The sequence below is a fragment of the Coregonus clupeaformis genome, chromosome 5, assembly GCF_020615455.1.
Source record: "Coregonus clupeaformis isolate EN_2021a chromosome 5, ASM2061545v1, whole genome shotgun sequence".
Lineage (NCBI taxonomy): Eukaryota > Metazoa > Chordata > Actinopteri > Salmoniformes > Salmonidae > Coregonus > Coregonus clupeaformis.
Window position 1 is genome coordinate 34,541,086 of NC_059196.1, and position 24,930 is coordinate 34,566,015.

Below are 24,930 nucleotides of genomic sequence, written 5' to 3' on the forward strand. Positions count from 1 at the left end.
CTTGGGTAGGACGCTACAAGCTTGGCACACCTGTATTTGGGGAGTTTCTCCCATTCTTCTCTGCAGATCCTCTCAAGCTATGTCAGGTTGGATGGGGAGCGTCGCTGCACAGCTATTTTCAGGTCTCTCCAGAGATGTTAGATCGGGTTCAAGTCCGGGCTCTGGCTGGGCCACTCAATCTTGTTTAGGTGCCTTTTGGCAAACTCCAAGTGGGCTGTCACGTGCTTACTGAGGAGTGGCTACCGTCTGGCCACTCTACCATAAAGGCCTGATTGGTGCAGTGCTGCAGAGATGGTTGTCCTTCTGGAAGTTTCTCCCATCTCCACAGAGGAACTCTAGAGCTCTGTCAGAGTGACCGTCAGGTTCTTATTCACCTCCCTGACTAAGGCCCTTCTCCCCCGATTGCTCAGTTTGGCCGGGCGGCCAGCTCTAGGAAGAGTCTTGGTAGTTCCAAACTTCTTCCATTTAAGAATGATGGAGGCCACTGTGTTCTTGGGGACCTTCAATGCTGCAGAAAGTTTTTGGTACCCTTCCCCAGATCTGTAGCTCGACATGTCATGTCAACTGTGGGACCTTATATAGACAGGTGTGTGCCTTTCCAAATCATGCCCAATCAATTGAATTTACCACAGGTAGACTCCAATCAAGTTGTATAAACATCTCAAGGATGATCAATGGAAACTGGATGCACCTGAGCTCAATTTTGAGTATCATAGCAAAGGGTCTGAATACTTATGTAAATAAGGTATTTCTGTTTTATATTTTTAATACATTTGCAAAAATTACAAAAAAAACTGTTTTCGCTTTGTCATTATGGGGTATTGTGTGTAGATTGATGAGTAAAAAAATATATGTTATACATTTTCGAATAAGGCTTTAATGTAACAAAATGTGGAAAAAGGGAAGGGTTCTGAATACTTTCTGAATGCACTGTATATACTTTTCTTTCCTTCTTTTTTTTTATCAAACCTCCCGCGGTCCAGATTTTTCCAATCCCTGCTCTAGGGACTATACTATTAATACTTAATACTCTTCTATCATACTATATTGCCCTGTTTTCACCCGCTAGCACGTAGCCTCATTAATCCCTGCCTGCCACTCACTGCTTTAGCACTTATGCTAACCGTGCCCCTCATCTAAGCTGTGTTTGAATACTCATACTAACCATACTATTTGTGACATAAATTGAGTATGTAGTATGCTTATTGGTCATAGTATGGATATAGTTAGTATGCTAAAAGTTCCCGGATGTCGTACTACATTCGCCAAAATACGAAGTACACAAGCAGTGGACACTATTTCCGTGCTTTTAGGGCCCATAATGCTTCAGGGAATGGGCGTGGCTTCACAACATTTTCAGATTTAAAGAAAATGGTGGAAAATATGCAGCCGAAGTCCGACGAGAGCGGATACACATTCATTGCTTTAACAAATTATGACACATGTTAAGAAAATGTTGCGCAATGTAATAAAGTCATGACTTTTCAAATAAGTTACGTTACACATTATGTTGGCTGACAATTTGTTAGCTACGCTAGCCTTACAAAACTCATAGCATATCAATAAAGCAGTTGCTTGTATGTACCGGTATGTTAGCTAGCAACCTAATGTTAGTTGGCTACTAATACATTGAACTTGCCAGTATATTAACTATATGCTATCTAACTAACTACCTAACATTTATTGACTTGATTATTCACATAATTCTTAGCTTAGATAAGTGGTATAGTCGTTGTGCGTTCTCAATGGACATTGTTAATGAAGTCGTAAGATGTCTAGCTAGTAAAATATATAAAATGCGTCCAGCTTCTAGAATTGTCGTTTCTACCAGTGATCCTAGCAAGCATTTGTTCATAAGATGCTACCTCCAACATTGATTCTATCCACGGTTTCAGGGTAGGAGTGACATGACCCTTCCAAATTCTAAGGATTACTCTAGCTGCTGTAACCACACCAACAGTGATCAGTGCAGATTCCTCATTTGTAACATTAGGTAACTGTGTTCTATTGCCCAAGAGACATATTCTCGGTGAAACTGGAATTGTTAACCCCAACCATTCCTCCAGATATTTCAAAACAACCTTCCAGAAAGGTAGCACTACTTTCCCATATTGTGTGAAAAATGTTCCAGTGTCTTTTTGGCATTTCCAACACAGAGAATTGTTGGTCAGCTCCATCTTATGAAGCCTTGTTGGGGTCCAATAAAACCTATATAGTATCTTATATTGAGGAAGTTTCCCCCTGGCATCCCTTATGTTCCTCCCTGAGCTGGACAAGGTCTTCAACCAGGTATCATCCTCAATTTCACACTTAAGGTCAATTTGCCATATTGTTCTGAGGTTTTTACAGCCTTTACTCTGCAGATGACTAAATATTGAGTAACAAATGTCTGCTTTATGTTTGGGTAATTCCAAATACTCAACTATTCTTTCCTGGATTTTGTTGATAGCCGGTTAATAACAAATATTCCCTCAATAGTAAATATTTCCAGAAATGTCCCTTGTCTCCCACATAATATTATTTTAACATGATATCAAAACATCTTCATTGTACAGATCACCTATAGTATGAATTCCTTTCATTAGCCACTGTTTCCAGTACACAGACTTATTTCCTATCCGTAGCCTAGGATTGTGCCACAATGATGAGTATCTTTGTTTTAGATGTGAAATTCCACATATCTGGTGAGCACATCTGCTTCATATTAATCCTGGGTTTTTTCCTATCCCACAAAAAGTATTTAGTTAATTTGTTATATTGTTTAAAATACCGGTCTGGAATATTCATAGGTAACATTGCAGAGATATTGTATAATTACATTCTGGGACCACAACCATTTTAATCACATTGATCTTTCCACATAAAGAAAGTTGTATCTTTTCCCATTTTTCTAAATTGGTCTTAATCTTAACTAGTAGTGGCTCAAAATGTAGTCCCATCACTTCCTCCAAATTTGTGCTCAACTTAATACGCAAATATTTAATCGCAGTAGGAACCCATTTGACATGAAATGGTGTAACAGTTCCAGAGTAACATATGGCGTTAATTGGCATTGCTTCCGACTTATTCCAATTGATTTTGTAGCCGGACAAACTAGAATATGATTCAATACAAGTAAGTAATGGTGGTACAGACTGAAGAGGATCAGAGACCAGCTGTAGAATATCGTCTGCATACATAAGCAGCTTCTGTTCTTTTCCTCCTCCATGAACACCCCTAATTTCTGGATCTGTTCTTATCATTGTCGCAAGAGGCTCTTAAACTAAGGTAAACAGGACAGGGGAGAGCGAGCAACCCTGCCTTGTGCCTCTAGAAAGACAAATAAAAGGAGACATAATTCCATTCGTAAGTACTGTTGTTTTATGATTGGAATCGATGACCTCTATCCAGTTACAAAAGTCAGGTCCAAAACCAAATTTTCCTAGGGTTCTTAAGAGAAAAGCCCACTCTACCCTATCAAATGCCTTCTTAGCATCTAAGGAGAAAGCAGCAGTAGGAACTATATTTGAGCGGTTTAACCACATGAGATGTAAGCCTCCTCATATTATCAGTTGAGGTCCTGTTCTTAATAAATCCTACTTGGTCCCTATGTAGGATAGTAGGTAGTACCTTCTCTAAGCGTATGTCAAGGGTCTTAGAAAGAATCTTACAATCCACATTGAGGCTGATAGCTCTAAAATTCCCAGGTTCTGTAGCATATCTATCCTTTTTAGGGATCAGCGATATCAAAGCCTCATTAAAGGTGTCTGGAAGGGAGCCATTTTTAAATGCCTCCTGGTAAACCACTGTCAATACATGTACTAGAATGTCAATATACTTTTTATAATATTCTCCAGGAAGGCCATCCAGACCAGGTGACTTCCCTGCGTTCATAGATAAAATGGTGGCTCTAAAGTCCTCTTCTGTTATAGTACAGTCCAGGTCCTCTACCTGGCTATCTGATAATCTAGGTAATTCTATACCAGACAAAAATTATCCATATCTATGGAGCTCACTGCACAGGAGGATGTATATAAATCTTCATAAAAACTTTCAAACACACTGTTCTATCTCTTTGGATGAGGTCACCATCTTATTGCCCTTCTTAATTGCTGGAATTACGTTATAAGTGTTCTGCATTTATAGTTGTCTTGCTAGTAGCCTACCTGTCTTCTCACCTCCCTCATTACAACTAGTTTTAAGTCTAAACAGTGCATATTCTGCCTTTTTGTTAAACATTTCGTGCAACTGAAATATCAGTTTGCAGGCAGTTTGAAATGTGCTATCTGTGAAATGTCTTGCCAAATCCCTTTCCAAGACACATATCTCGGTTTCTAATATTTTTACTGCTTCAGCCCCTTCTCTCTTCTTTTTGTATGTATGTGCTATTATTTTCCCTCTAATATACAGTGAGGGAAAAAAGTATTTGATCCCCTGCTGATTTTGTACGTTTGCCCACTGACAAAGAAATGATCAGTCTATAATTTAAATGGTAGGTTTATTTGAACAGTGAGAGACAGAATAACAACAACAAAATCCAGAAAAACGCATGTCAAAAATTTTATAAATTGATTTGCATTTTAATTAGGGAAATAAGTATTTGACCCCCTCTCAATCAGAAAGATTTCTGGCTCCCAGGTGTCTTTTATACAGGTAACGAGCTGAGATTAGGAACACACTCTTAAAGGGAGTGCTCCTAATCTCAGCTTGTTACCTGTATAAAAGACATCCGTCCACAGAAGCAATCAATCAATCAGATTCCAAACTCTCCACCATGGCCAAGACCAAAGAGCTCTCCAAGGATGTCAGGGACAAGATTGTAGACCTACACAAGGCTGGAATGGGCTACAAGACCTTCGCCAAGCAGCTTGGTGAGAAGGTGACAACAATTGGTGCGATTATTCGCAAATGGAAGAAACACAAAATAACTGTCAATCTCCCTCGGCCTGGGGCTCCATGCAAGATCTCACCTCGTGGAGTTGCAATGATCATGAGAACGGTGAGGAATCAGCCCAGAACTACACGGGAGGATCTTGTCAATGATCTCAAGGCAGCTGGGACCATAGTCACCAAGAAAACAATTGGTAACACACTACGCCGTGAAGGACTGAAATCCTGCAGCGCCCGCAAGGACCCCCTGCTCAAGAAAGCACATTTACAGGGCCGTCTGAAGTTTGCCAATGAACATCTGAATGATTCAGAGGAGAACTGGGTGAAAGTATTGTGGTCAGATGAGACCAAAATCGAGCTATTTGCCATCAACTCAACTCGCCGTGTTTGGAGGAGGAGGAATGCTGCCTATGACCCCAAGAACACCATCCCCACTGTCAAACATGGAGGTGGAAACATTATGCTTTGGGGGTGTTTTTCTGCTAAGGGGACAGGACAACTTCACCGCATCAAAAGGATGATGGACGGGTCCATGTACTGTCAAATCTTGGGTGAGAACCTCCTTCCCTCAGCCAGGGCATTGAAAATGGGTCGTGGATGGGTATTCCAGCATGACAATGACCCAAAACACACGGCCAAGGCAACAAAGGAGTGGCTCAAGAAGAAGCACATTAAGGTCCTGGAGTGGCCTAGCCAGTCTCCAGACCTTAATCCCATAGAGAATCTGTGGAGGGAGCTGAAGATTCGAGTTGCCAAACGTCAGGCTCGAAACCTTAATGACTTGGAGAAGATATGCATAGAGGAGTGGGACAAAATCCCTCCTGAGATGTGTGCAAACCTGGTGGCCAACTACAAGAAACGTCTGACCTCTGTGATTGCCAACAAGGGTTTTGCCACCAAGTACTAAGTCATGTTTTGCAGAGGGGTCAAATACTTATTTCCCTCATTAAAATGCAAAACAATTCATAACATTTTTTACATGCATTTTTCTGGATTTTGTTGTTGTTATTCTGTCTCTCACTGTTCAAATAAACCTACCATTAAAATTATAGACTGATCGTGTCTTTGTCAGTGGGCAAACTTACAAAATCAGCAGGGGATCAAATACTTTTTTCCCTCACTGTATTTAGAGGTTTCCCATACTGTAGTAATATTTTCAGTTGAGCCTATGTTGATCTCAAAAAAGGATCTGAGATCATCTGCTAGTGATTGGTTAAATATCTCATCTTGAGTCTAAATCTACCCTTCCTCACATTTACAGAGTTTATATCAGTATGTAACTCTACTATAGCATGATCTGTGAGGGCAATGGGCCCAATCTTGCAATCAATTACATTATTAACCATGAAATTAGATATCAAGAAGAAATCTATTCTGGAGTGTGTTTTATGACAGTGGGATAAAAAATATATTCTCTATCATTAGGATGGACTAATCTCCATATTTCTGTAAGGACCATATCTTCTTCTAGCATATGTATAGCAAGTCTATCTTTTTGTCACGATCGTCTGAAGGAGGAGACCAATGCGCAGCGTTGCGAGTGAACATGATGACTTTATTAAATTAAAGCAACCACGAAGAAAACAACAAATGACGAAACGTGAAGTTCAAATACTGAAACACACTAACAGCAACACAGAAACAATAACCCACAAAACAAAGGAGAAAACACACAGAATATATATGGCTCCCAATCAGAGATAACGAGCCGACAGCTGACACTCGTTACCTCCGATTGGGAGTCATCGACCAATCACCACATGACACAAACAAAATGAAACTCACCCATCCCCAACACCACCAAATGAAATACACCCAAACACAAGAAAATGAACAACCCTGGCTCAATATAAACGTCCATAGAGCCAGAGTGTTACAGTACCCCCCCCTAAAGGTGCGAACTCCGGGCGCACCAACATCAGGACTAGGGGAGGGTCTGGGTGGGCGTCTGTCCATGGTGGCGGCTCTGGCCCCGGTCGTGATCCCCACCCCACCACAGTCACAACCTGCTTCGGTAGCCTCCTCCCAATGACCACCCTCCACCTAACCCCACCTGGACTAAGGGGCAACCCCGGACTAAGGGGCAGCATCGGCCTAAGGGGCAGCACCGGGATAAGGGGCAGCACCGGGATAAGGGGCAGCACCGGGCTAAGGGACAGCACCGGACTAAGGGGCAGCACCGGACTACGGGGCAGTACCGGACTAAAGGGCAGTACAGGACTAAGGGGCAGCACCGGGCTAAGGGGCAGTACCGGACTACGGGGCAGCACCGGGCTAAGGGGCGGCACCGGACTCAGGGGCAGCACCGGACTAAGGGGCAGCACCGGACTAGATGGCGGATCCTGGCTGGCTGGCTCCGGCGGATCCTGGCGGGACGGCTCTGGCGGATCCTGGCGGGACGGCTCTGGCGGATCCCGGCGGGACGGCTCTGGCGGATCACGGCTGGACGGCTCTGGCGGATCCCGGCTGGACGGCTCTGGCGGATCTCGGCTGGACGGCTCTGGCGGATCCCGGCTGGACGGCTCTGGCGGATCTCGGCTGGACGGCTCTGGCGGATCCCGGCTGGACGGCTCTGGCGGATCTCGGCTGGACGGCTCTGGCGGATCCCGGCTGGACGGCTCTGGCGGATCCCGGCTGGACGGCTCTGGCGGATCCCGGCTGGACGGCTCTGGCGGATCCCGGCTGGACGGCACTGGCGGATCCCGGCTGGGCGGCTCTGGCGGATCCCGGCTGGACGGCTCTGGCGGATCTCGGCTGGACGGCTCTGGCGGATCTCGGCTGGACGGCTCTGGCGGATCCCGGCTGGACGGCTCTGGCGGATCTCGGCTGGACGGCTCTGGCGGATCCTGTCTGGCGGAAGGCTCTGGCTGATCCTGTCTGGCGGAAGGCTCTGGCTGATCCTGTCTGGCGGAAGGCTCTGGCTGATCCTGTCTGGCGGAAGGCTCTGGCTGATCCTGTCTGGCGGAAGGCTCTGGCTGATCCTGTCTGGACGGCTCTGGCGGATCCTGGCTCGACGGCTCTGGCGAATCCTGGCTGGATGACGGATCTGGCTGCTCATGGCTGGCTGACGGATCTGGCTGCTCGCGGCTGGCTGACGGATCTGGCTGCTCATGGCTGGCTGACGGATCTGGCTGCTCATGGCTGGCTGACGGATCTGGCTGCTCATGGCTGGCTGACGGATCTGGCTGCTCATGGCTGGCTGACGGATCTGGCTGCTCATGGCTGGCTGACGGATCTGGCTGCTCATGGCTGGCTGACGGATCTGGCTGCTCATGGCTGGCTGACGGATCTGGCTGCCCATGGCTGGCTGACGGATCTGGCTGCTCAGGGCTGGCTGACGGATCTGGCTGCTCATGGCTGGCTGACGGATCTGGCTGCTCATGGCTGGCTGACGGATCTGGCTGCTCATGGCTGGCTGACGGATCTGGCTGCTCACGGCTGGCTGACGGATCTGGCTGCTCATGGCTGGCTGACGGATCTGGCTGCTCATGGCTGGCTGACGGATCTGGCTGCTCATGGCTGGCTGACGGATCTGGCTGCTCATGGCTGGCTGACGGATCTGGCTGCTCATGGCTGGCTGACGGATCTGGCTGCCCATGGCTGGCTGACGGATCTGGCTGCTCAGGGCTGGCTGACGGATCTGGCTGCTCATGGCTGGCTGACGGATCTGGCTGCTCATGGCTGGCTGACGGATCTGGCTGCTCATGGCTGGCTGACGGATCTGGCTGCTCATGGCTAGCTGACGGATCTGGCTGCCCATGGCTGGCTGACGGATCTGGCTGCTCATGGCTGGCTGACGGATCTGGCTGCTCGTGGCTAGCTGATGGTGCTGGCTGGGAGGCTGGCGGTGAGGCGGACCCCAGCCTCGGATTGCAGTCATCACCTCCAGCAGGGCGGCTCCCATCTGCAGGATCTGCTCTTTCTGGTCCCGAACCCGAGCTTCCAGTCTAGTATGGGCTGCGTCGGCTCCTGCTGATTCCATAGCAGGTGTATGATTCTGTCTGGCGGACGGCTCTGAAGGCTCATGGCAGACGGACGGCTTTGCAGGCTCAGTACAGACGGGCGGCTTATGCAGCGCTTGGCAGACGGGCAGTTCAGACGCCCTAGGGCAGACGGCAGACTCTGGCCGGCTGGCGACGCACATCGTGGACCTGGTGCGTGGAGTAGGAACAGACCGGTCCGTACCGGGAACACCCACCACTGGCCTTAACTGGGGATCAAGAACGGACCGGACCAGACTGGGAACACACTTCAGTCTCTCATGCCGTGCCACAACAACTTCCCTCCCTCTACTCGCCAATGGCTCCCGTAATCCGATAGCCTTCTCTCCAGCTCTACCTGTGGCAGCCTCCTGCTGCCCAGGCGCCCTAAGCCATGTGCCCCCCAAAAAAATTTTGGGGAGTAACCACGGGCTTCCAGCCTCGACTCCGCGCTTCCTCTTCATACCACCTCCTCTCGGCTGCAGCTGCCTCCAGCTCTTCACGAGGGCGGTGATATTCCTCCTCATACCACCTCCTCTCGGCTGCAGCTGCCTCCAGCTCTTCACGAGGGCAGTGATATTCCTCCGGTTGTGCCCAAGGACCCTTTCCAGCCCGAATCTCCTCCCATGTCCAAAAATCCTTAGGAGGCGTCCATAAATCCTGCGTAGGTAGGTCCTGTTGCCGCTTGTTACGCCGCTTGGTCCTCTTGTGGTGGGTTATTCTGTCACGATCGTCTGAAGGAGGAGACCAATGCGCAGCGTTGCGAGTGAACATGATGACTTTATTAAATTAAAGCAACCACGAAGAAAACAACAAATGACGAAACGTGAAGTTCAAATACTGAAACACACTAACAGCAACACAGAAACAATAACCCACAAAACAAAGGAGAAAACACACAGAATATATATGGCTCCCAATCAGAGATAACGAGCCGACAGCTGACACTCGTTACCTCCGATTGGGAGTCATCGACCAATCACCACATGACACAAACAAAATGAAACTCACCCATCCCCAACACCACCAAATGAAATACACCCAAACACAAGAAAATGAACAACCCTGGCTCAATATAAACGTCCATAGAGCCAGAGTGTTACACTTTTGGCGTGGAGTTACCTGTAAATTTACTTCTATCAATCATATTGTCCATCACTTGGTTAAAGTCTCCAGCAAGGGCTATCTGCCCCTCCATATTTCCCAGTATAACACTGACCTCATGAAAAAAATCTGGGTCCTCCATAACACTACCTTAATCCCATTTATAAAAGCCTCAATGCAGATATCCGCCTGTTTTGATTTGAAATATGTCCAAATCTTTTCCTCTTCACTTGGTTACCACAACCATTTATGTTCCAAGAGATGATGTTTACATAACCATTAGCCATATTTGCTCTGAGTAGTTATATCCTGTGAGCGTGAAGTGTCCCGTTTAACATGTAACAACTCTAATGAACATCATTATTACAATTTCACAATACATGCTCCTGCTGTACAATAAAACAGTGTAAATAAACGTAGAGTAGAAAACCAATCCCAAAATAAAACAAAGCAACTAGGAACGTAACGTTGCTTCTTGATGAGTCAATCATCACAGAACTGTCTTTGATGCTGCAGAAGAGAACCTGCAGTCTCAACTCAAAATTCCTAATGGTCCGTGAGGTGCTTGAAAGGCTAAATTAGCAACACTCCCCAGAGTCCCGCAAACACATAGGCTACCTTCATTTGTATTGTAAACGACATACAATTCAACTTGTATTTTACCTTGTCTCGTCTTCTTAATCTAGGCTAAACACCTTGCTCTAGCAAGAATCTCTCTGCCTCCACCTCGTCCTTGAAAATAATTGTATTTCCCTTCCAAGTAAAGAGCAGGGTTGCTGGGAATGCCAGTATGTGCCTGACGTTCTTCTCGTATAGTTGTTTCTTCGCCGTTGCAAACTTCTTCCTCTTCATTGCCAGTTCCTTGGACAGGTCAGGGAAAAAAGACAGCCGGCGGCCTTCCCACTGGACGCCACCCTTTTCTTTTGCCGCTTTAAGTACCTTGTCCCAGGCTGTAGATCGTAGGAAGCGGATGAGAACCATTCTCGGGGGCCCATTCTCGTCAGGCATGGTTAAGCTGCGATGGGTTCATTCAATTTCGAATTCATGCCCGTCGTCAAATCCAAATCCTTCTGCAATGATTTTCTGCACACACGAGATTAGTCCACTGCCAGCTTCACTCCCCTCTTTCAGATTAACCAATCTCACCGTATTTCTCCTACTTCTGTTCTCAAGTTCTTCGACATGAATCCACAATATGTCCAGCTTTTTCTCGTGATTTTCATTACCCTTCTCCAAATGGAAGATGGCATCCTCCACTGTCAAAATCCGTCCCCCTGCCCCATCCATCCTCTCTTGTATCGCATCAACTTTTTCCTTTTGCTCGGTAGTTGTTGTTTTTATCGTGGAGACATCGGATGCAACATCCAGCAAAATCGTGTTCATCTTTCCCATTTGCTCAAATAGATCCTTCAGATTTACCGATTTCTCTGGGCTTACGTGTTTATCCATGACTTGGTGGGGGGATTCAGGAGGACTTGCTGTTTGTTTGCTAGTAGATGTGACTTTCTGTGAATACGTGTTAGGCTTGAAGAGGTTTTTAGCGTGTATCGACATTCCAATAACGCCACTTTAGCAAGATGTTTCAAAATGTAAATGATCTTTATATTAAACTGTACACAAAGTCAATATATTAAGACGAAAATGAAAGTGTATGCCGTTGAATTTCAGTATTTACATGTGGGTATTAGGAGCTCTCTAAAGCGCTGCCATCTTTTGCATAGCAACAGCATGAACTTCCGATAGACAGGCGAAGTGCTAGTACATTCAACTGAAAGGATACCGTTCGTTTACAGTATACTAAAATGAACTAATAGTATATAGTATGTAGTATACACTCATTAAGTATGTAGTATACAGTATGTTAGTATGGGTATTCGAACACAGCTCTAGTCTAGTTTAGCACCCTGCAAGCTTATTGCTAGGTACCATGCTAGCCTGGCTAATGAGCAGAGGGTTTAAAAGGGAACTCCTGCTGGGTGTGTACCTGCAGGTTATCAGGTCTCAGGTGCAGCTAATGCTAATCCCCTCTGCCTGCTCATAGCTAAAGGACTGCAGCTGGGCCCGACTCGGTAATAACCCCTTTAAGAGCACGGCTTAATAATAAACTGATAAAGTGTTACTCTCGGGCTCGCTGTCGCTAATAGCCTCCTCAGAACTGAACACTATGACCATAGTTAACATCATGACCCCTATAATACTCACCAGCACTCCTTCTCAATGTTATCCCTTAGCCTGCACTCATTAGCTTTCAATCCTGTGGTGGTGGTGAATAAAAGAGAAAAACACCTAATTTACTGATATGTGCATGTAACACCTGAAGTACTGTTACCATAGAACCCATAGCTGCTTTTAAAATATAGCCCTATGTCAGAATATTGCTGAATCATTGTCTGAACTTCAATGCTGCTCACCGCCACCTCTGTCTCTCTGTCTGCATATGGTTTGTTTCTCCCTCTTGCTTTCTCCCTCCTCTCCTCCTCTCTCTGAATGATGAATGTGGTGGAGGAGATAAAAAGCTGACTGTGGCAGAAAAGGGTTTAATCTGTCAGTCTTTCCACTGCCTGCCTAACAGGGGGGAAAACAGCCCGGTGGCATCTGAATGCTGTCATTTTTCACTTACCGCTCCTCATCTCCTTTCATTGGCCAGGTGCAGTTTGGCAAACAGACTGCAGACACCGAGTGGCATAGCTGAGTACCATCTCTCTGTGTTATTTTTCTCCCTCTTTTTCACAAGCGAATGTATGCACACACACTACTAAACAGAAACACACATGCCCACACGAAGGCACATACACACACACACACACACACACACACTCACACACACATGCGGGTCCACACACGTCGTACACTCTTTAAATCTATCATCCATGTTGTTGTTTTTTAACCTTATCCCTTTGATGTGGTGAATTATCTTGAGGAGACAAATCATTACCTTCCACAATGCCTTGAGGCCCTCCAGCAGGTCCAATGCCTTGAGGCCCTCTGGCAGGTCCAATACCCTGAGGCCCTCTGGCAGGTCCAATACCCTGAGGTCCTCTGGCAGGTCAAATGCCCTGAGGCCCTCTGGCAGGTCCAATGCCCTGAGACCCTCTGGCAGGTCCAATGCCCTGAGGCCCTCTGGCAGGTCCAATGCCCTGAGGCCCTCCGGCAGGTCCAATGCCCTGAGGCCCTCCGGCAGGTCCAATGCCCTGAGGCCCTCCGGCAGGTCCAATGCCATGAGGCCCTCCAGCAGGTCCAATGCCCTGAGGCCCTCTGGCAGGTCCAATGCCCTGAGGCCCTCCGGCAGGTCCAATGCCCTGAGGCCCTCCGGCAGGTCCAATGCCCTGAGGCCCTCCGGCAGGTCCAATGCCATGAGGCCCTCCAGCAGGTCCAATGCCCTGAGGCCCTCTGGCAGGTCCAATACCCTGAGGCCCTCCGGCAGGTCCAATGCCCTGAGGCCCTCCAGCAGGTCCAATATCCTGAGGCCCTCTGGCAGGTCCAATGCCCTGAGGCCCTCTGGCAGGTCCAATACCCTGAGGCCCTCTGGCAGGTCCAATGCCCTGAGGCCCTCTGGCAGGTCCAATACCCTGAGGCCCTCCAGCAGGTCCACTATTATAGACGCTGCAGCTCTACAGAACTGAAGCAGGAAGGACTGTATTGTAGGAACATTGCCTGTGGTCTTGTCTGCTAGCCCTGAAGTTATTACAATGTTTAGATTCCCGAGTGGCGCAGCGGTCTAAGGCACTGCATCTCAGTGCTTGAGGCGTCACTACAGACCCCCTGGTTCGATTCCAGGCTGTATCACAACCGGCCGTGATTGGGAGTCCCATAGGGCGGCGCACAATTGGCCCAGCGTCGTCCGGGTTTGGCCGGTGTAGGCCGTCATTGTAAATAGGAATTTGTTCTTAACTAACTTGCCTAGTTAAATAAAAAATGAAATGTCAGGGAGACCACAGAGAAGGATGTTCTCATTCCCGAAGAACACCGGTCTCCTTGGCAGCGGGATTCCCTTTGTATATCGGTGTGCTGCTGTAGCATCATGTTGTACGGTATTGAAGTCTTTGAAATCCTTATGATAATTGAGATACAGAGTGTGCAAAGCTGTCATCAAGGCAAAGGGTGGCTATTTGAAGAATCTCAAATATAAAATATATTTTGATTTGTTTAACACTTTTTGGGTTTCTACATTTTTATATATGTGTTATTTCATAGTTTTGAGGTCTTCACTATTATTCTACAATGTACATTTTTTTTAAAATAAAGATAAACCCTGGAATGAGTAGGCGTGTCCAAACTTTTGACTGGTAGTATACATCTTTGAGAACAAGCAAAGAATAGTTATTCTATCGAAAAGTCAAAACAGAAAGAGATTTCACCTTCATCGAGTCCCACTCCATTCTCAGGAGGCATAGAGGGTTGACCTTTCCCTCTCCTGGTGAGCTTTACCTACTGTAGGGGACCGTAGGGGGTGTTGGGGTGTACAACCCACCGCCTGCCTCCCAGGGGGATTACCATGCAACCTGGATTCCCCAGGGTGTCTCCCCCTCGCCAGGGGAGATAGATGGGTAGTAGGGTGGAGAGACAGGAGAGGGTGGTGGTAAGGGATGAAGGGTGCTCACCAGGAGTGATAGGTAGCAGGTTGGAGTGATGGGGAGAGTAGGGTGGAGTGACGGGGGAGTAGGGGGTATGGTGGTGAAGGGGGCACCCTGGTACCCTCGCAAAAGGACCAGATGAGCCTACCTGAGGCAGTTAGCTGTGCCCATCTGTGGTTGTCTGCTTTATGCTTAATGAGGGGACATACCCCCCTAGTTGTAGAGAGTAGCGGCACGTATTTGTGTGTTGGATAATTCTGAAAAACTAACATTTCCACCAACAAACAGACCATGATTCAGACACACACATTGAGCCAACCGTTTATGCCGTTGCTGAGGCTTTTTCTATAGAGGTTCCCATGGTCTGAACTATAGAAATGAATGAAAATACAAAGCTAAGATGAATATGAGCTGAATGTTCCCAGACTACCACTGCAACTAGTCTGAGATCATCGTCACATAACCAGGTGGAAAGAGGGGAGAGAAGGGAGAGAGAAGGGAGAGAAGGGAGAGAAGGGAGAGAGAGGAGAGATAGAAGGGAGAGAATGGAGAGAGAGAGAGGGGCGAGAGGAGAGAGAGAAGGGAGAGAACAGAGAGAGAGAGGGGAGAGAGGAGAGAGAGAAGGGAGAGAACTGAGAGAGAGGAGAGAGAGGGGAGAGAAAGGGGAGAGAGAGGAGAGAGAGGGGGGAGAGGAGAGAGAAGGGAGAGAGAGGGGAGAGAAGGGAGAGAGAGGGGGAGAGAGAAGGGAGAGAGGGGAGAGAGAAGGGGGGAGAATGGAGAGAGAGGGGAGAGAGAAGGGAGAGAGAGGGGGGAGAGAGAGGGGAGAGAAGGGAGAGAGAGGGGAGAGTGAGGAGAGAGAGAGGGGGGAGTGTGGTGTAAAGCAGGGGGCTTTTGTCTCTGTCTTTGTGTGTGTGTCTGGGCCTGGGGAGCAGGTCTTTGAGGTGAGCCAGGGACCACATCAGGCCTATAAAGACCAGGAAGTGGTACCTGGAGAAGACTAATGAAAGCTGCCTTTACATGTCCTCCCTCCCTCCCTCCCCCTCCCTCCCCCTCCCTCCCTCTCTCCCTCCCTCCCCCCTCCCTCCCTCCCTCCCTCCCTCGAAACTGAGCTGTACATGTTGTTACATCCCCACTCACTATCACCTTCCTTTCCTCCTTTCTTCCTTCTATTTATCCCTCCCTCCTCTCCTTCTCCATCTATCCCTCCCCCTCTCTCCCACCATGCCTTCTCTTCCTTCGTCCCCTCTCATTCCCTGTTTTTGTGTGGGGGATATAAAGCCATTGAAAGCACCAAATGGCTTTCTGAATAGGAGTAATTGACTTCAACACTCTCTGACGATATAGTTTTTTGGAGAGCTGTGTTGAAGTGGCCAAAGTGGCAGTTGGGCTTGGTGTTTGTTTGTTTTCTATTTGTAAGCATATTCATGAGATGAGATGATGACGTGAGAATGTCGACTCCAAAGGCACAACGCAAGACCTCTTGACACCACCTTACCTTCTATTTTACCTTCCACCCTTCTCTCTCTCTCTCTCTCTCTCTCTCTCTCTCTCTCTCTCTCTCTCTCTCTCTCTCTCTCTCTCTCTCTCTCTCTCTCTCTACTCTCCCTCTCTCTCTCTCGCTCCCTCTATCTCTCTCTCTCTCCTCTCTCTCTCTCTCTCTCTCTCTCTCTCTCTTTATCTCTCTCTCTCTCTCTCTCTCTCTCTCTCCCCTCTCTCTCTCTCTCTCTCTCTCTCTCACTCTCCCTCTCTCTCTCTCTCTTTTCTCTCTCTCTCTCCCTCTCTCTCTCTCTCTCGCTCTCTCTCTCTCTCTCTCTCTCTTTCCCTTCTCTCTTTCCCTTCATTGTCTATCTCTCTCTTTTTCTCTCTCTCTTTCTCTCTCTACCATGCAGGGATTTATTTTTGCTGACTGGGGGAATGTGTGGTAGAGTTGAAATGTTCAGACCAAAATGTATTTCCTGCGCTTAAGCCCTTCTGCCCTATAGGCTTGTATTAAGTGTCCTACGCAAATATGATGAATATAACAACAACAACATACATTACATAGTAGATTACAGTGAAATGGCTTCAGACGGCCTTGGAATATTTCAACTGGGAAACGCAATGCACGGAAACTGAGTATGCACTTATCAGATGTGGACAATGTCTATAGGAGTTGACTGCACATATAGACAGAGACATACATACATGTGTATATACATTTGTGGCTACAGTAAGATCTGAGGCAGGAGCAGGGAGCTATATGGAGCGTGATGTAGCAGCTATTTGGGACTTCATTCATTTGAGATCACAGGGATTATTGTAATGATATAGGTTATACATTATAATACTCGCCCAGTGGAAAGTCTGACATAGGGACAACGTCCAGGTACTGCTGCTCTCTCTCCCTTCGCTGTTTCACTTTGCGCTCTCTCAGTTCTCTGTCTCCACCGCCTCTCTATCTCTCCCTCTATCTCTCCCTCTCTGTTTTATGTATCAAATCCTGGTACATTTGTGCTTAATTCCAGGCTGTAATTGAAAAGCAGGCGTGTAAGCTGTGACTTTGGCTATTAAAAGCAGCACTCCTCCATGGTGCTCACCACTAATTGTACTGCAGAGAGAGAGAGAGAGAGAGAGAGAGAGAGAGAGAGAGAGAGAGAGAGAGAGAGAGAGAGAGAGAGAGAGAGAGAGAGAGAGAGAGAGAGAGAGAGAGAGAGAGAGAGAGAGAGAGAGAGAGAAAGTGTGACAGAGAGAGAAAGTGTGACAGAGAGAGAGAGAGAGAGAGAGAGAGAGAGAGAGAGAGAGAGAGAGAGAGAAAGTGTGACAGAGAGAGAGAGAGAGAGAGAGAGAGATGGAACAATGGAAAGAGAGCAGGATGGAGAGAGAGAGAGGAGGGGAAGTAAGGATAGAGAGAGGAGGGGGACCAACTAAACACAGAATTAATTACAACTAACCTTGAGCATTCAGTGGTCCCATGGGACAAACATAATGGCTGTGTGTGTGTGTGTGTGTGTGTGTGTGTGTGTGTGTGTGTGTGTGTATGTGAGGGGTGTAAATTGGGCCTTCAGTAGCTGGTTAATCGTTGCAGAAAGAGATAAAGGTGGAGTTAATATTTAAGTGCTCCCTCATTTTGTCTTTGCTTCACTCCATGTATCCCATTGGACCACAAACAGTGCAATGAAAAATGTCATGATACCCTTAAAATGGTGTTTGTGTGTGTCACGGTGCTGTGTATGGGTGTGGTGTAGAATCAGGCGCAGGCAGCAGAGGGTAAGTCCAACAAGACTTTACTGAGCACGAAAATCAATCCAAAACAGCCCGGAGGCAAAAAGACGCACACAGGCGTAACTACAAGCGCACACACAGGTGCGTAAATCTCTCCTCACAACACAAGGAGGAAGCTCAGGAAAATAGCGTACCGACACGGGTAGCGCAACCACGACACGAACAATCACACACAACACAAACCTAACAACAAGGAAACTAAATAGGGTGCTAAATGAGACCTAACACAAAACAGATGTGACTAACAGACAAAACCAAACAAACAAGAAACATCGAGCGGTGGCAGCTAGAACTCCGGAGACGACGACCGGCGAAACCTGCCCGAACAAGGAGGAGGAGCCGCCTCGGCCGAAACCGTGACAGTGTGTGTGTGTGTGTGTGTGTGTGTGTGTGTGTGTGTGTGTGTGTGTGTGTGTGTGTGTGTGTGGGTGTGTGTGTGTGTGTGTCTGCATTAGTAGAGTAGAGGTGTATTGATCTTAATTACAATAAACAGTAAAGAGTGCTCGTGGTTCAAGTTTCAAGTGTTAATGTCACTTGCACCGAGTACAGTGAAATGCCTTTCCTGCAAACTCAAAACCCAACCATGTATTGCTAGAAAATAGCACACCAGAAGGAAGAATAGGAAATATGAAAAACCCAATAAAGTAAGTAAGTAAGTAAGCATACTATATTTAAAAAGTCAGTTCCAATGCCATATTTACATGTGCAGGGGTACTAGAGTGATGGAGTTGATACTGTATGTATAGGGGTAATAGGACTAGGCAACAGGATGTAAGATAAAACAGAGTAGCAGCGGCTTGTATGTGAGTGTGTGTGCGGGTGTGTAGAGTCAGGATAAATATATGTGCATATTATGTGTGAGTGAACAAATTATGGAGTGAGTGTCTGTGTGAGTGTTGGAGTGACAGTGTGTGTGAGTGTTGGAGTGACAGTGTGTGTGAGTGTTGGAGTGACAGTGGGTGTGAGTGTTGGAGTGACAGTGTGTGTGAGTGTTGGAGTGACAGTGTGTGTGAGTGTTGGAGTGACAGTGTGTGTGAGTGTTGGAGTGACAGTGGGTGTGAGTGTTGGAGTGACAGTGTGTGTGAGTGTTGGAGTGACAGTGTGTGTGAGTGTTGGAGTGACAGTGTGTGTGAGTGTGTAGCGCCTGTGAGTGTGCATAAAGTTAATGCAAAAATTGAAATAAAAGGTCAATACAAATACAAGGCAAAGTCAGATAGTCCGTGTAGCTATTTAGTTAGCTATTTATCAGTCATATTGCTTGGGGATAGAAGCTGTTCAGGAGCCTGTTGGTGTCAGACTTGATGCACCGGTACCTCTTGCCGTGCGGCAGCAGAGAAAATAGTCTATGGCTTGGGTGGTTGGCATCTTTGACGATTTTTTTCACACCGCCTGATATAGAGGTCCTGGATGGCAGGGAGCTCGACCCCAGTGATGTAATGGGCTGTCCGCACCACCCTCTGTAGCGCCAAGCGATCGAAGGCGGTGCTATTGTCATAGCAAGCAGTGATGCAGCCAGTCAATAAGCTCTCAATGGTACAGCTGTAGAACCTTTTGAGGATTTGAGGGCCCATGCCAAACTTTTTCAACCTCCTGAGGGGGAAGAGGCACAGTCTCGCCTTCTTCACAACTGTGTGTGTGTTTGGACCATTTTAAGTCTTTAGTGATTTGGACACTGAGGAACTTGGAACTGTCTACCTGCTCCACTGCCGCCCCGTCGATGTGGATGGGGGCGTGCTCGCCCCTCCCTTTCCTGTAGTCCACGATCAGCTCCTTGGTTTTACTGACGTTGAGGGAGAGGTTGTTGCTCCGGCAACACACTGCCAGGTCACTGACCTCCTCCCTGTAGGCTGACTCCTCTTTCTATTCTGGTTAGAGCCAGTTTGCGCTGTTCTGTGAAGGGAGTAGTACACAGCGTTGTACGAGATCTTCAGTTTCTTGGCAATTTCTCGCATAGAATAGCCTTCATTTCTGAGAACAAGAATAGACTGATGAGTTTCAGAAGAAGGTTATTTGTTTCTGGCCATTTTGAGCCTGTAATCGAACCCACAATTGCTGATGCTCCAGATACTCAACTAGTCTCAAGAAGGCCAGTTTTATTGCTTCTTTAATCAGCACAACAGTTTTCAGCTGTGCTAACATAATTGCAAAAGGGTTTTCTAATGATCAATTAGCCTTTTAAAATGATAAACTTGGATTAGAAAACACAACGTGCCATTGGAACACAGGACTGATGGTTGCTGATAATGGGCCTCTGTACGCCTATGTAGATATTCCATAAAAAATCAGCCGTTTCCAGCTGCAATAGCCATTTACAACATTAACAATGTCTACACTGTATTTCTGATCAATTGATGTTATTTTAATGGACAAAAAATGTGCTTTTCTTTCGAAAACAAGGACATTTCTAAGTGACCCCAAACTTTTGAACGGTAGTGTACATATGTACGACAACTTAGAGACACATACAAACAATTACTTATTTCTGTCTCTGTGTTGTATAAGTAAGATGAGTAAAGCATTATTAAGGATGAGTGTGTGTGTGTGTGTGTGTGTGTGTGTGTGTGTGTGTGTGTGTGTGTGTTCCATTAGAGTATTTGTGGTTCTTAAAGCAGTTGTCCACTTATCACATCTTGTCACGCACCGCAACATCCAGCACCGTCCCCATGACTCTCCATGTTGGACACAGTACATACTAATAGCTCCCATCATGTTAGGGTGTGTCTTACAATCTCAAGTATGCTTGAAAGCTTAGCTAACTGCACTTATCGAAAATATCTCACGAGTCTCTCTGTTGTAATGCATGAGATCTAATGGAGGAGCAGAGCGCTCGATGCTAACATGCTAAAGATGTGTTGAGCAGTGGGGGCTTGGTTGGAGTGGCATTCATTCTAAATGTGTGCGTAGCACTAATGTACTGTGGGCTAGTCAGCATCACTGCCAGGGTTTGAATATGGATGTTTGTTTACTGAAGGGAGAAACCGGCCACTTAGAGAGCAGCCAAATAAAGTCTGTTGGTTAATTAACACACACACTCAACAGAGTGGTGTGTTAAACGTCCAGGCAAGTGCAGATATCACATCCGTTTGGGTTAAATAAACCACTCTATCCCTGGGCTGTAGAAATTGATCATATGTTAAACACATTGAGTCTGGTCTTGATACACACAGAGCTGTTGGAGATGTGTGAACATTGACCAGAACATTGGCTTGGCTTTAGTTTGGGCTTTTACTATGTGTTGTCTGGTTTCTAAGGAATATTTTGAGATCAACCACACTTCTTTTATTGACTCTTTCTATGTGACCGTTGACTTCATGTATTTGTGTTTAACATATTATGAGATACACATTTATCAGTTTAGCTTAACCAAAATATTTGTTTCTTTGTGCATTTATTCACTTATTAAAAACATGGAAATAACCTAATGTTCATCCATCCCCCTCTGTTCGCCCCTATAGAAGCCGATGTGAATGTTGACTAGATGTTGGTGCTGAAGTTAAACGACCTAGGCCTAACTTTGATCTATCCCTCTCTCCACCCTTTTAGGTGTCATCTACACCACAGACACTCTGGACCGCGAGACCAAGGACTCCTATTGGCTGACGGTGTACGCTACAGACCATGGGGTGGTGCCCCAGTTCGCCATCATGGAGGTGTACATCCAGGTAGAGGACGTCAACGACAACGCCCCCCTGACATCTGACCCTGTCTACCACCCCGTCGTCATGGAGAACTCCCCCAAGGACGTGTCGGTCATCCAGATCCAAGCCCAGGACCCGGACGCCACGGGGGGAGCAGAGAGACTGAGCTACAAGATAGCTAGTGGGAACCCACAGAACTTCTTCACCATCAATACCAGGACCGGTGAGTGGGGAGGGGGAGATGGTGTGTGTAGAGTGTGGGGGGAGGGGATGGTTGTGTTTGTATGTGAGAGCACAGAGACTGAGTTACAAGATAGTTAGCTACAGTTGCTTCTTCACCATCTATACCACCATCAATGGTGATGGGTTTGTATGTAGTGTGTGTAGTAGTGTGTGAGGTGTGTCTGGTTAGTGAGTGTCTATGTGTCTGTGTATGTGTGTGTGTGTGTGTGTGTGTGTGTGTGTGTGTGTGTGTGTGTGTGTGTGTGTGTGTGTGTGTGTGTGTGTGTGTGTGTGTGTGTGTGTGTGTGTGTGTGTGTGTGTGTGTCTGTCTGTTTGTCTGGCTGTCTGGGTGTCTCATCTGGTTAAATAGGGCTCTGCTGATGTTGGCTGGCCCTGCAGGACATGTCCTTGGCTGGGGGCTGGTGTATCCTTGAAGTGTGTTTATGTGAATATGAATGTGTCTGCTCTTTGTGTGTCTGTCTGTCCTGTCTGTCCGCCTGTCTGTCCTGTCTGTCCGTCTGTCTGTCCTGTCTATCCGTCTTGTCTGTCCGTCTGTCTGTCCTGTCTGTCCATCTTGTCTGGCCTGTCTGTCTGTCTTTTATGTTGCTGAGAGAAGTTCTGGTAAACTGAATATTCACACACATAGCTGATCAGATTTGTGTGTGTGTGTGTGTGTGTCTCAGAGTTGGTGTTAGGAAAATGTGATCCTTGACAACATGACCGGGTAGATTTAAATTTACCGGCCATTTGATAAATTTACCGAACACATACCCATTGTGTGCATAACCCATTAGGGCGTCCACCCACGGTGCTCATAATGACAGAAATCACTTTTAGATTATGGTAATGCATCTGCATCATTGAATGGCGAATGGGAGTCTAATAGCGATTTTTAACAGAAACCGTGGTGTGTGTGTGTGTGTGTGTGTGTTGTAGCGTTTGGCTAATCAGATGTGTGTAGCCAAGAGGCAGCAGCTCCCAATATAGAGACCTGACAGGATGAAACAGACAGCCTCAGAGAGACATCAGCAGCACATCTGAGAACCAGGAACATCCACTGGGACACACACATCCACTGGAACACACACACACACACATCCACTGACACACACACACACACATCCACTGGAACACACACACACACACACACACACACACACACACACACACACACACACACACACACACACACACACACACATCCACTGGGGGACACACACACACATCCACTGGGACACACACACACACACACATCCACTGGGATACACACACACACACAAATCCACTGGGACACACACACACACACACACACACACACACACACACACACACACACACACATCCACTGGGACACACACACACACATCCACTGGGATACACACACACACACAAATCCACTGGGACACACACACACACACACACACACACACATCCACTGGGACACACACACACACATCCACTGGGACACACACGCGCACATCCACAGGAACACACACACGCAAACACACACAAATCCACTGGGACATACACAAACACGAACACACACACACATGCTAAAGATATATAGAGAGGGGAGTGGAGAGAGAGGATGAAGAGAAAGTGAGTGGGTGGTTGAAAAGAAAAGAGATAGAGAGGGATGGAGAGAGAGACTGGCAATATTCATCACACATATTCTACTAATTGCTAATTGGAGCCAGCTATATTTATCTGTCATTTAGGGAAGAATCCTTTGCTTACAGTTTTATACGTCTAGATTGATTGCAGAGCGTCTGTGTATACACATTACACCATATCCTTTCTCACTCTGCCACACCCTCTCTTCTAACGCTGACCACACCTTCTCTTCTAACCCTAACCACACCCTCTCTTCTAACCCTAACCACACCCTCTCTTATCTAACCCTAACCACACCCTCTCTTCTAACCCTAACCACACCCTCTCTTCTAACCCTAATCACCTTCTCTTCTAACCCTAACTTCACCCTCTTGTCTAACCCCAACTACACCCTCTCTTCTAAACCTAACCACACACCCTTTTCCCTCTCTTCTAATCCTAACCCTAACCACACCCTCTATTTCCTCTCTTGTAACCGTAACCACACCCTCTCTTCCCTCTCTTCTAACCCTAACCACACCCTCTTTTCCCTCTCTTCTAACCCTGACCACACCCTCTCTTCCCTCTCTTCTAACCCTAACCACACCCTCTCTTCCCTCTCTTCTAACCCTGACCACACCCCCTCTTCCCTCTCTTCTAACCCTAACCACACCCTCTTTTCCCTCTCTTCTAACCCTAACCACACCCTCTCTTCCCTTTCTTCTAACCCTGACCACACCCTCTCTTCCCTCTCTTCTAACCCTAACCACACCCCCTCTTCCCTCTCTTCTAATTCTAACCACACCCTCTCTTCCCTCTCTTCTAACCCTAACCACACCCTCTTTTCCCTCTCTTCTAACCCTAACCACACCCTCTTTTCCCTCTCTTCTAACCCTGACCACACCCTCTCTTCCCTCTCTTCTAACCCTAACCACACCCTCTCTTCCCTCTCTTCTAACCCTAACCACACCCCCTCTTCCCTCTCTTCTAATTCTAACCACACCCTCTCTTCCCTCTCTTCTAACCCTAACCACACCCTCTTTTCCCTCTCTTCTAACCCTAACCACACCCTCTTTTCCCTCTCTTCTAACCCTGACCACACCCTCTCTTCCCTCTCTTCTAACCCTGACCACACCCTCTCTTCCCTCTCTTCTAACCCTAACCACACCCCCTCTTCCCTCTCTTCTAATTCTAACCACACCCTCTCTTCCCTCTCTTCTAACCCTAACCACACCCCCTCTTCCCTCTCTTCTAACCCTAACCACACCCTCTATACCTATCTTCTAACCCTAACCACACCCTCTCTTCCCTCTCTTCTAACCCTGACCACACCCTCTCCTCCCTCTCTTCCCTCTCTTATATGATTTGATTCTTAGGCTACACCTTTCTCTTTCTCTATTTTGTTTCTCCCTCCCTCCCTCCTACTGTCTCTCTCCCTCCCTCTCTCTCACTGTCTTCCTCCCTCCCTCCCACCCTCACTCTCTCTCTCTCACTCTCTTCCTCCCTCATACTGTCTCCCTCACTCCCGCTCACCGTCTTCCTCCCTCCCTCCCTACCTCTCACTGTCTGCCTCCCTCCCTCTCAATGTCTCCCTCCCTCTCACCTTCTCCCTCCCTCTTTTATTTCATTGAATGTTAGTCCTTCTCCCTCACTCCCTCCTTATACTCTCCTTCTCCTTCAATATAGTTG

General features: G+C 47.1%; 1 protein-coding gene across 4 annotated transcripts in view; it reads left to right on the top strand.

Annotated features, from left to right (window-relative positions):
• Window positions 1-24,930, top strand: part of LOC121566912 (protocadherin Fat 3) — a 329,631-nt gene that overhangs the window by 133,105 nt on the left and 171,596 nt on the right. For all 4 annotated transcript variants that reach the window (XM_041876825.2, XM_041876827.2, XM_041876826.2 and 1 more), the window contains exon 3: window positions 21,332-21,649. In XM_041876825.2, the coding sequence (XP_041732759.1) occupies window positions 21,332-21,649 (318 nt within the window). The remainder of the gene's footprint in view (window positions 1-21,331; window positions 21,650-24,930) is intronic.